This window comes from Cavia porcellus, unplaced genomic scaffold (assembly GCF_034190915.1).
Source record: "Cavia porcellus strain 051 isolate PalLab524CR breed Dunkin Hartley unplaced genomic scaffold, mCavPor4.1 scaffold_2, whole genome shotgun sequence".
Classification (NCBI taxonomy): Eukaryota; Metazoa; Chordata; class Mammalia; order Rodentia; family Caviidae; genus Cavia; species Cavia porcellus.
The window spans coordinates 133,546,355-133,559,122 of NW_026947485.1; the positions used below are offsets into that span (position 1 = coordinate 133,546,355).

Below are 12,768 nucleotides of genomic sequence, written 5' to 3' on the forward strand. Positions count from 1 at the left end.
GTGATACATGCACACCCATGTTTATAGCAGCACAGCTCATAATAGCTAAATCTTGGAATAGCCCAAATCCCATGAGCCTATGAATACATAAAGAAGTTGTGTGGTGGTGGTGGTGGGTGGGAGGGTTATACAATGGAGTACTACTCAACCATAAAGGATATCCTGACACTTTTCTAGGTAAACGGATTCACCTTGGGATCATACTCTTTATGAATCAAATCAGACACACACGTTTAGATACATTACTTATCTGATTTGAGAAACCAATTGTGTAAGGAAGGTCCAAAATGTGTAACAGATATTGGGAAACAGGAAGACAATGTTCAAAAGAAAAGACAAAGAAAGGGGAAGGGGGAAAGGAAAGAAGGGACAAGAAAAAACATAGAAGGAAATAATGGAAACAAAACTTTTGTAAATAAGGAAGAGGACTAGAGGGAGGAGAGGGGTATGGAAAAAAAAGCAAGATGTATCTTGTACAATTATAAATTTCCTATGATCAATGTTATTATGTATACCTAAAATGTACCAATAAATTTTTTTAAAAATCATTCCCAATGTTTATCTATAACATTGAGATGTACATGGGAATGTTTTCGGATGAATGACCTATTCTGTACAGCACTGGGGTGGAGGTTACACAATTCTATGCCCTGGTCAAAACCCACAGAATTATATATCAGATAAAAAATTTATGCTGAGGATCTTACAATGGGATGCAGACTGACAGATGAAACCCACCTCTGTGATAATCACCCTGGAGAGGCTGGGGGGAAATGAGCTAACATGAGTAACTTTGAAAAATAAAGGTTTAGGGGCTGGGGATTTAGCTCAGCGGCATAAGCGCCTGCCTTGCAAGCAGGCAGTCGTGAGTTCGATCCCTGGTACCGATAAAAACAAAAAACAAAACAAAACAAAAAAAAAAAAAACAAAAACCACAAAAAAGAAAAATAAAGGTTTGGCCAAAAGATGTAAGGCTACACATAAAAGTATGCTGTGCACTAAACACTGAGTTCTAGTTGGCAGTTTCTCCTGAGGATAACAATTCTAAAACTTGTTTATATAGATACTAGGATGGATCTATAAGAACATGGCTGGTAGACGACAGGAATCAAGTTTCTCACTGCTGTACACACGGATTACAAAACAGCAAGCCAGTGCATGGTATGTACCCTGTGGTACAGGATTTGAAGTGGAAACATCAGGATGAAATGTTTAACTTAATATGAATACAGATGGACAGATGCAGAAATAACTACACACACACACACACACACACACACACACACACACAGAGTTTAGTATGTATATACTGGTTATCTAGCTCTGCTGACTGAGAGGGCCTAAAAGCAGGAATACTTCAGTAGCAATGAACACATCCAACCTTCAAATCTTGATTTCTAGTAAGTCTACACATCTACACCATCTTGAAGAGCAGCTGATTCTAAGGCAAAAGGATGATTGCATGCCTGCAATCCCGGCACTGGGGGAAAGAAGGGGACATGAAGCAGGAAGGTAACCACAAGTTTGAGGCCAGTCTGGACTCTGTCTCAAAAAACAGGATAGATGGCACTGTGTAAAAGAACCAAAAGCCAACCTGAAAAGGCTCTCAATAGCCAAAGTCTGATCAATTTGTGCAACAAAATAACTTATTGAATTACAAAGTACAAAACATATGCATCAATCTATGTGTATAGTAATTATTGGCAAAAATTTCAATTAGCATGTCCAGATACCTCCCCAATTAGGAGATTGTGCTTAATTATTACTCAACTCCATTGAGAATAAACTAGACACAATGATTTAATACCAAAAAGGGACTTGCATCCAAAGAATAATATGAAAAGAAATACTAACTTTACAGTGAGGAAACCTGACAAATATTATCCTGACCAAGCAATAAAACTTAATTAACATCAATGGCTTATATCATGTGACTAGAATACTTTACTTCTGTAACAGTTTTTTCTTTCTTTTTCCCCTGGTACCAGGGATCGAACTCACAACCCCACATCTGCAAGGCAGGCCTTATACCACTGAGCTAATCCCCGGCCCTGTAACAGTCTTTCTAAAACCAATAAACCCTAGTTTATCTTAAGAAAAACTCCAGACAAGTCCAGAGTTGGGGACATTCTACAAGCTACCTGACCAATATGTCTCAAAACATTTATGGTCATCAAAAAATAAGCAAAGAGAAAAGTCACATTATGTCAAAAGGACACTGAAGAAATCTGACAATTAAATGCAACTCAGTACTCTAGACTAAATCCAAGAACAGAAAAGGTGGCATTAATGGAAATACAAAACCCACAAAAACTGCAATATTTATTGAATAGTTTTCGAAAAGTATTTTAAACTTTGTCTATACATCTAGTTTTCCCTTCTGGAAAGCGCTAATTGTTAAGAAAGCTATATTACAGTTTTGAGTTAATTCATGGAATGCTCAGTGTCCTTTATACATACATAAGCTTGGTTCAGTCAAAATAAAAGCTCAATGATCATTAGCTGCCACTGTTCCTGTGTCTAAAGAAATGAAATTCACTTAGCTTCTTGCTGTCATGGTCATGACACTATCCCTGGGGGTTTTCCAGAAAATAAAACCCCTGTGTAACAATACCAGTAACAAACAACACCATGGCTCCAAGTGAACAGCTTTATATGTTTGCATGTGAATTTAACACATATAGAATTGCTTAAGAATCTTATTAAAATAAGGATTCTGAATTAAGCTGACTTGGGATGAGGCCAACACCTTCTTTATTTCTAGTAAACTTCCAAACTGACATCAATGCTGCTGTTATAAGCACCATAACTAGAGTTACAACATTTCTATGTCTTCATACAGAGAAATATTTTCTCCATCTCTTTTCACAAAGACATAGTCTTATTTTTAAAAAGAGAACTGTAATGGATATAACCCACCAGTCATCAAAACCGTAAGCATCTAGCTCAAACAGAAATAAATAGGCAACTTCCCATTTATGTTTGCTTACATACTGCCTGTACTCACATACAGAAATGTTAACTCTAAAAATTAAGTCATGCACAATTAATTCTCTTGCCCTTATCAGTTCAAATGAAGTCCAAACAATCTAGATAACACTGTCTTATGAGAGTCTGTGATTTTTTTCTTTTTCTTTTTGATTGTTCTGGGGTTTGAAACCAGGACCTTATACATGGTGAGCAAGTGCTCTACCACTCACTAGGCTATATCCCAACCGTGTTTGACATAGTGTTTCACTAAGTTGCCCAGGTTGGACTTGCCTTCCAATCTTCCGACTCACCGCCTAGAGTGGGTGAGATTACATGGGTGCATCACCTAACCTGGCTCTATGGAATGTTTAATCTGGTAACTTCTTTTGCACAGAAAGAAATCATGAAAGTTTCTGTTAAGTAGCACTGAGTTTTTAAAACAAGAAATAGGTATGCTTTTGGATTTGGTAAAATATACAGGACACACTAGAAAAACTTAGAGAAGTATATACTAAACTGAGAAGTAGGAATTAACAAATCATGAAATGGAAGAATCATACTTTCCTTTAATTAATGGCATCACAGGAAATTCTGAGTTTTCTCAATTCGACAATCTTTACCTAGCTTAACTTTATGATTATCAACTTTTCTGTCCTTCTGAAAGTGTTTCTTAGCCTACCTTTTGAAACTTAGCAATACACTGATTTAAAAAAAACAAAAACTTAGTGAATACCCACTTGAACCGGTATTGCCTTCTTAAAATATTACTCAACTTAGTGTAAGAAAGTAACTGATTGGCCTGGTGTGGTGGCACACTCCTGTAATCCCAGCACTAGGGAGGCTGAGTTGAGATAGGCAAGAGAAGTGTTGCAAGGAGACCATCTGGGCTACAAAGTGAGCCCAAAGCCAACCTGAACAGCATAGCAAGACCCTGTCTCAAAAACAAAATAAAATAAAACAAAACAAGACGAAAAACTGATTTTTTTTTTTTTAAGTTAGGGTCTTCCTATTCAGCTCAGTTTAGTCTCAAATTAGAAATCCTCCTGACTCAGGCTCCTGAGTATTAACATTAAAGGCATGTATCATCATACTACAACACACCCCAAATGTTAATAATTTGCATTATTTTTAGAGGAAATTTTAACTTGGTAATTGTATTTGAGAATTTGTGATGGGTTTTATTTCCTTTTTAAATTTGTTTCTTTTTAATTAACACACAATTGTGTATGCAAATATCTATGTGTGTGCATTCGTGGTACTAGGGAATGAACCCAAGGATTTTGCACTGAAGTACATCCCCAGCTCACTTTAAAATTTTTTGAGACAGGGTCTCACTAAATTGTTAAATTGCCCAGACTGGGCCTGAACGGGGGTTTCTTCTGTCTCAGCCTCACAGAAAGCTGAAATTACAGGTTTACCCACATGGAAACATATAATAGTTTCTGTGTCACCAAATAATCGTTATGGGATATTGTGTGATAATCAAATACATGTGTATAATTCATACCATTCAGATCAGCGTAATGAGTATGAAAAGAAGAAACTCATTCAGAACATTTCTAATGATTTTATGTCCCACTCACTGTCCACCACATCACTGTCTCCGCAGCATTTTAAAGAGCTTCAGCTGACACAGATATCTGAATCATAAAACAATGAGTAAAATATTTTCTATAAGCCAAGAAGTTTAGTACAACATAGAGTACCCTCTATGTAAATGTAAAATATGCCTGTGTTTAAAACACATTAACATAAATCAAACATTGTCAACACTATAGAAAGTTACAGTCAAAAATCTTATTTTAAGATATCAACTACAGCTTAATTTGAAATGACTAAGATTATTAAAGCACATCACCAACATCTTCCCCCACTCTGTAAGAATCATTAAGGATGATAAGGTAATATGTATAAATACCAAAGTGATTCAAATAAATACATAAATGTCCATGGACAAATTTAAACTACTGAAAATTTTATTGATATTCAAGTACTTATCAATCGTCTAAAAACAAGGAAAATCTCATCTATTTCAGCTAAGAGATGTGACTGAAAAATGTTAATTTTTAAATGTGTTAACAAAAGACACACTGCTCCTCAAAATACTGATCTCAACTACAAATAACACTAATCCCATCACTCTTGCCACTGTTAGCTCTGTAACCTTCTTTTGTGAATCTTTTAGTTGCCTTATGGTAGCTGCCTGAATTTAAAATGTTTACCTTTCATGGTCATTTTTTACTTTGGGAAAGAAGTGGAAGTTACATGGTGCCACATGGATGAAGAGCCATCACAACATTCTGATTTGACAAGAACCTCCATAAATGGTTGATCATTAATACAGGGTACACTAAAAACTCTATTACAGCAGGCTGCACTGGTGGTGAGTACCTGTGATCTCTGCACTAAAGAAGCTGAGGCAGAAAGATCCACTACAAGTTTGAGGCCAGCCTGAGCTACAAAATGATTTCAAAGCCACCCTAAACTACACAGCAAAACTTTGTCTCAAAAAGACCAAAAAAAAAAATTCTTTTACAGTGAAAGACGCATTGCCACTAATCCTCCTTAAATTACTCCCCTTACTTCTAAAATACCTACTCAACACAATACGTTGTCTTTTACTGGGATGAGTTTAAAAATTTTTAAATTAAATATCCATTATATTTTTAGAATATATAAATCTAATGGAATTAATCATCATTATAACTTTGACATAAAATCTAATCAGGATTTGAAAAACTCATTCATAAATAGCACAAGTAAACATAGGCAGAAAGTAATACTTTTAAATCTTACAGCATTTTCTTCGGAAAGCTTAAGTTCAGTTATATACTGAGCTAAAACTGTTCTACAGGTGCATCCTGACCCATATTTCTTTGTAAATAAGCGTCAAAATTTTCAGTTATGACATAGCCAAGAAAACCTATTTTTCCTGGGTATTCTTTCAAACCAGTAGTTCACTACAAAAAATAGAACTAAAAAAAGACAACAAGGGCCAGGGATTTATTTCAGTGGCATAAGCACTTGCCTGGCAAGCATGAGGTTGTGAGTTGGATCCCTGGAAAAACAAAACAAAACAAAAAACAAACAAACAAACAAAAAGACAATGTTTTTCCTTAGTAGAAATTTAACTTTACCGATCAAAAATACCAACTGACATCTTGCTTAATTCTACTTGATTTCATACACTTTCACAAAGCAAAAAGGAAATTATGACACAAAAGTACATTTTAAAGTTCTAGCTAATAAAAATCAAATCTTCAACTATTTACAATGTATAACAACTTGAAAGGCAGCACAATTTCTTATCTCATTATTCTGTGCTCAGTTACAGCTGCATGAAGCTTCCCTCCTTGATGTTTTAACCAGGCAATCTCTCCTCTGTACCGACTTACGAAGAAAGTTTTTTGGAGAGGGGGTGGAACTGTGTGTTAACAAGACCAAAGCAAAAAAAGGAAACAGCAACATGAAAGAAAGAGACAATAAAGAAGCAAGTCTCTCTATTCCTGATAAATTCAAAGCAGTTACAAAAACTTGGGTAACTCAATAATCACACTGTAAGAAGCAAACAAAACCCACATAGTAAAATTAGTGATTCGAAGCAATTAGGAAAATAGGCTTTGCAATTATTAAAAATAAGTACACACTGTAAAGCAATAATTTAAGCAAATATAATTTCACGGAATTTAATTTTTTTCACCTGAACTATCAAAATCAGGGTCATTAACTTCTTGCTTGAATTATGTCAGCGAAATACATAGAAGATTATTAGAATAAGTGGTCAGAATACATCAACAAGTGATTGTGTATTTCATTTGCTATTTTCTAAGTGTTCTGGCTCCTGCCTTTCTTCTGGATATTTCTAATAGCCACTTCCCTGCTCACCAGTAAGATAATGCAGATAATGTGATCTATGTTCGCTTCAGTTACTACAATCAATACATCTATAGAAATGTTAATCAAAACTGAGACCCAGACATTTTCTAATTTAACCTCACCACTTGTGATCCTAATACAACATTTCTACACAACTTTATTTTTAAACTTGACAATTAAGGTCAGGATTAAACTCAAAATCAGTTCAACCCTTCTCATTTTTGTTGGAGAAGTGATAAAAGAACCAGTTACAGCAAAGATGCTGTCAACTCAAGTTCTGTAACTCCCAGACCTTGGCTTGTGCAACTAAATAATGCCTCTTACTTCATTCTCTATAAGGTTCCTGTTATCTAACTGGCCTGTAAAAACTAAAGTATACCTAGCACAGCCAAAGAATTCCAAGTTTCAGATCAATATTGTGTGTGTGTATGTATGGTTTTTTGAGACATGGTCTCACTTTGTAGTGTAGGCTGGCCTTGAACTCACTGTACAGCCCAGGCTGGACTCAAATGCACAATGATACTCCTGCCTCAGTTTCCAGAGAGCTAGGATTACAAGTGTGTGCCATTGTACCCAGCTTCTAACATTTTCTTTTTAACCCCTGCCAACATTCCTGTTTCTTACCTCTCCCTCTTCTCCATCACTGTAATTTGTTTGTTATGTAGTATCCTATGTCATATAAAACACAATGCTCATTACAATTAACAAATGTTGGATCTTAGGTTTTCTGTCACGTTGAGACATGTTTCTGTCACTACGCAGTTCAGGCTATCCTTGAACTCACTTTTCACACCAGACTGGCCTTGAGCTCGTAATGATCCTCCTGCCTCAGTCTCCTGAGTGCTGGGATTTCAGGTATATACCACCATGCTCAGCCATAGAATGTTTATTATATCAGAAACCTTTATATGTAGCATTTAATCCTCAATATTATTAAGGTGCAACTTTATGATGCAACTTCTATTTTACAGAAGTAAAATCAGGGAAAGATAAAGTAATTCACTAATTCACATAGCTGCTACATGGTAAAATTAGGATAAGTAACTGGGAACTGAGTCCAGTGTCCACTTTATTGATTTCTAAACATAACAGGTGAATACAGATTATTAATGTATACATAATCCAAAATTTGGGAGATACAGAAGAATTTTAAGAGTCCTTGGAAGCAAAGAAGTTTTCTTACACACAAAAGTGGCTTAATAATTTATTATCCTCTAAAAAAATATATTTCCATAAACTACAGATCTTCTTTGAAATGATATGGCCCTTGCCAGACATGGGTATATCTAATCCCAGCACCAGGAGGATGATGACTTAAAGGCAGCATGGACTACATAATAAATCGACATCAAGACAGAAAGATATTTTTTAAAAAAAGGCCCAAGTAAAAACTGTTAACTTATTCACAGACAGTTAAAGCTGCAGATCACATTTGTCTCAGACTTCATGCAGTGACAGAAAAGTTTTCAGGCCAGGTAATTCCAGGACTTAGGAACCTGAGGAAGGAAGATCACTAGGAACACCAAGGCTAGCTTGGGCTACACAGTGAATTCCAGACCAGGCTAGACTACATACCAAGACCCTATCTCAAAAAATGAAAAAAAGTTTCCCATCTGTCCTGTTTAATGTAGTAGATACTAGTCATATGTGATCACTTATAACTTGAAATGTCAAGTGTGACAATAAATTTTGAATGTTGTATAAGTTGAATCTAATTTAAATTTAAAGAGTCACAAGTGGCTAGTGGCTACCACGTTGGACAGCACAGGTGCTGAAAATAAAGTTCCAGAGAAAAGATGAGAGTTGTAATTCTTATTGCATTTATTTGACAATTTCACTAAAAGGCAACTTAAAATTTTTTACTTGCTCCAGTTTGTTACTACCTCCAACAACATAAACATGCAAGTAGATTTAACTAAATCAAAACTTTCCAAAAGTTACCTGCATATCTTTGATAGAAAATAACTAAAATGTATAATGTTCATGAAGCTTCAAACAGTAGAAACTTTTAGGTAAGACAATATTTTTTTTAAAAAAGTTTTCAATTCTCCTAGCAAAAAATAGTATGCTTGCTTACCTTGATTCTCCACTACTGTTTCTAACACTTTCTTCATCACTGTGTCCATTCATTGTAAATATCAAGAAGTTTCAAAATAAAATATAAATCTTCAGTTTAAAAGATGAATAGAATTACGGATTCCTCCTTGAATATAAAAAATTTCACAGAATTTTCTTCTCGGATTTCCTGGGACCCTCTTTGAATCACCTAAGGAAAACATTAACAAAGTAAGAACATTTCCTGTAGAAAAAAGATAAGCCCTGTTTAGAAAATGTGGAAATCTACATAGCCAATCAGACAGAGGTTGTAAGGAAGGGGTGGAGCCCTTTACTGAAAATATCTAGATTTCTATTAACTTCATTCCTAATTATGTTCTAGAATTTAGTCACTAATAGATCTTTGAAAGAAGAAATTACAGTATTTTAGGCGTGATAAAACTTTAAGACTTGCCACTACATAGCAATATTTACATACATTAATAAAACGAAGTGATACTAGGTAACATGACAAGAACAGAAAATTGATTCTTATTGATAACTTGGTCAAAAGGAGAAGGGAAGTAACCTTTAATGAAGCCCTAATTCTTATCACTAAGAATTTCATTACCCAAGTGAGGCTAAGTCTTAAATGGTCACGTGAGAAAAGAAAAACAACTATCATATAATTCTAGCAAAAATGCACAGATCAAAATAAAAAGTCGTCTTTGGCATGCAAACTCATAGTGGAGTGAAAAAAATTTATGTATGCAGTTTGGATTAACAAAATTCCAAAGGGAAAAAAAGGCACCAAAATACATAGTATAATTGTGAAAGTAAGAGATTTGGAGCAAAAAATAATGGACCAAGACACAGTATTTCCCCCTCTCAAAATTTCAGCACAGCACTGGAGAGTCACCTACAAGCCATCCACGAATAAACAAAGGAGGTCTCCGGCAGGGGAGGGAGAGGAAGAAGCAGGGGAAGGAGACGTCAGATCCTTCCCCAGCCAGAAAGTACCAAGACAGCAGCCCGAGAGCAGCAGAGTTGTCTTCCGACCTCAGCAAAAAAATCTCTTCTATCATTATTCCCATTCCACAAAACAACACCCCCCGCAAAAAGAAGAAAAACAGACGGCTGCCAACTCAATCCTAACAAATTGCACCTAGAACAGGATTTTAATACTCCTGATCTCAGTCCAGTAGACTTTCTTCTGCAAGAACAGGTTATCTAAAAAGTAACCACTCAACTCAACGTTCATCCCTAATGTTAAACGCGAATTCCAACCCTAGTTAAAAATCTCCACTAATAAACATGTAGGTCTCTAAAAATGCCGAAGTACTCGAACTACCTCCTTCCTGAAAGTCTCCGTAAAGAAAGTTCACTTTCCGTTCTTTCCCTTTCACCTCCTTTTGCCCTCAAAATGGCTTTCCCCGTGCACCGTAACTTCCTTCCCCCCTCGCCCCCTTCTCCGCCAGCCCTCCTCGCGGAGACCCTTTAAAGCAGCCCAGTTCTCAAGCCGCGGACGCAGATCTCCGTCCGGTCTCCGTCTCCACCATAAATAACTGCACCGCATCGCTAACCTCTCCTTCCCTGCTCTTTCCAGCAGTTGCTCCGCTCCCACGAAGTTTGCAAAGCGGTCAGGGAGGGGTTTGGAGCCCGGCTCGGCGGCAGCCCACTCCCCGCCGCCCGGGGCCCGCAGCCGCGCTCGCTTCCCGCCTCAAACTTCGCGCAGCGCCGCCGGCCCCCCGCGCTCCCCACGTGCTGGCGCCGGGCTGCGGGGCCGAGCGCTCGCTCCCCCTCTCCTCTGGCGGCCTGGCTGGCCCCAGACAGACGCCCGGCGGCCTCGGCCGGGATGCGCTCCGCGGCCGCAGTTGCGGCCTGCACCCGCCGCTCCCACGCCCCCTGCGCCCGGCCGCCGCCGCCTGAGCCTCGCCCGCCGCCGCCGCCTCCGCCACCCCCGCCCGTGGCCCCGGCCCCGGCCTGGCTGCCCGCTCCCCGCGCCTTTCTCACCGGCAGCCGGGCGGGTTCGGCGGGACGGAGGGAGCCGGCGCGGTCGCTCGCTCCTCGCTGAGAGCTGGCACGATGGGCGTCCTCCCCCGCGCCCGGGCCCACGCGCGAGCTCCGCCACCGAGTCTTCGGGCTCCGGGCGTCTCAGGCTGGGCAGGAGTCCGTGAGGGGGAAGGGGAAGCCCCGGCCCGCGGCACCAAAGCGCGATCCCCTGCTGACCGGCTCCAACAATCAATTCATTATCAAAGCACCGAAGGCCGAGGCGGCCAGAGCGAGAAGTAGCGAGTCGTCGCCGCGCGCGCGCTCCCGCTCCCGCCGCTTATCGGCCCCCGGCAGCCGCCATGACGCCGAGAGAGCAAGCGAGCGCAACCGTCTTCGTCGTAGCCGCCGCCGCCGCCACCGAGGTCGTCGTCGCCTCCGCCTCCCGCGCGACGTCAGCGCCTCGGCTCCCCTCCCCTTCCTTGCAAGCAGTGAGGTGGGCGGTCGCGCGCACGCTGAGCCCTTTCGGCCGGCGCGCGGGCCTTGGGCGGAGCTATGCTGTGCGGTCGTGGCCGTGGAGAAGCAGCGATTGGTAGCAATTGATGCCGGGGCGGGCGGTTTGGGGGAAGTGCGCGCGCGCAAACGGGCGCGCGTACGTACGCCGGCCGCGCGGAAGTTATTCTACTCTGTCGAGGCTGTTGGCCGGCTGATCGTTCCTCGGGTGGCCACCTTCTGTGGCCCTTCGCGGGACTCCGGGAAGTAGGAGCCGAGGCCTCACCCGCTGCGTGTGCGAGCGGGCTGTCTGTCTCGCGGGCGGCTGCGCGGGGCTGTCGCGCTGAACGAGAGGCTGAGACGGAAACGGGAGAGAGAGGAGATGGAGACTGCGAGGGGACGCGGCGGCAGTGGCGGTAGCACCGCACCTGGCGCTCGGGGCCAGGTCGCCAGGCCTCGCCCGCGCTTCCTGTGGCCTGGCGAGGTCTGGCGGGCTCCGCTCTCCGGGCCGAGCGCGCTGCTGCGTCACACCGGGCGGCCAGGGCGCCTCTGTTGGGCAACCGCGGCCGCCTCCTACGCCCGGACGACTCGCGGCCGAGGGCGGCGCCGGGCCCGGTGCCCTGCGCGGGCCGAGCCGCAGAGGAGGAAACCGCTGTGCTGCTGACGGCCCGGACCGGGATGCCACCGGTCCGCGTTTGCGGGTGATCGGTGCCTTGATCCGAAGAGCGCCGTGCCGCCGGGGCTCCCCGGGTCCTCCTCGGAGGACGGATTAAAGGGCGCCGTGACGAATCGCGGGTGAACAAAAGCGCGCTCTCGAGGGACGCGGGTAACTGGCTCGGGAGCGCGCTGCGGTTTAGTTGACAGTTTCTTTTATAACTGTATCTGCGGCCTGGCGGTGCGCTGGCAACATTGTATCTTCCAGCGCGCTCGTGCAGCTCCGACTGAGGTTCAGGTTGGAAGCGTTTTGGTTTTTGGGGTTTTTTTAAATCGGCGTTCTTTGACACAGCATTTGTGTTTCAGGTCTGCGGATATGTAGCGAATCTCTAAAGGTTAAAGATAATTTTTAAAAAACTTTCTAATCTCGTTCTGCCGTCGTGGAGTTGGTGTAAAGAGCCGCGTTTGAGTGCCTTAACATCCATTTTCTCAAAATAATTATTTTCCTGTTTGGTAAATAATTGCTTAACTAGTTTGGTCCAGAACCTTCAAGGAGAGCTTCAAGTATAACTCCAAATATGTGCTCATTATATTCATGAGTATATTTATCCTGTGAAAGTGGGGTAAAGTATGAAGGCCCCAGTCAAAAACCGCTGTTGTCTGCGAGCCATTGAAGAGTGAACCAAAATGGAACAGCACTTATCTTTTTTTCTCTCTCTTTCTCTTTAACCCTGGATATTAAGTAGCTCTAAT

The 12,768-nt window shown here is 41.4% G+C and overlaps 1 protein-coding gene across 2 annotated transcripts in view; it reads right to left on the reverse strand.

Moving 5' to 3' along the window:
- Chd1 (chromodomain helicase DNA binding protein 1) overlaps positions 1-11,065 on the reverse strand; it is a 66,866-nt gene extending 55,801 nt beyond the window's left edge. For both annotated transcript variants that reach the window (XM_063245410.1, XM_063245409.1), the window contains exons 1-2: positions 10,894-11,065; positions 8,924-9,112 (exon numbers count right to left, since the gene is read on the reverse strand). In XM_063245410.1, the coding sequence (XP_063101480.1) occupies positions 8,924-8,976 (53 nt within the window). In that variant the 5' untranslated portion in view covers positions 8,977-9,112; positions 10,894-11,065. The remainder of the gene's footprint in view (positions 1-8,923; positions 9,113-10,893) is intronic.
- Between the last annotated feature and the right edge of the window lie 1,703 nt (positions 11,066-12,768).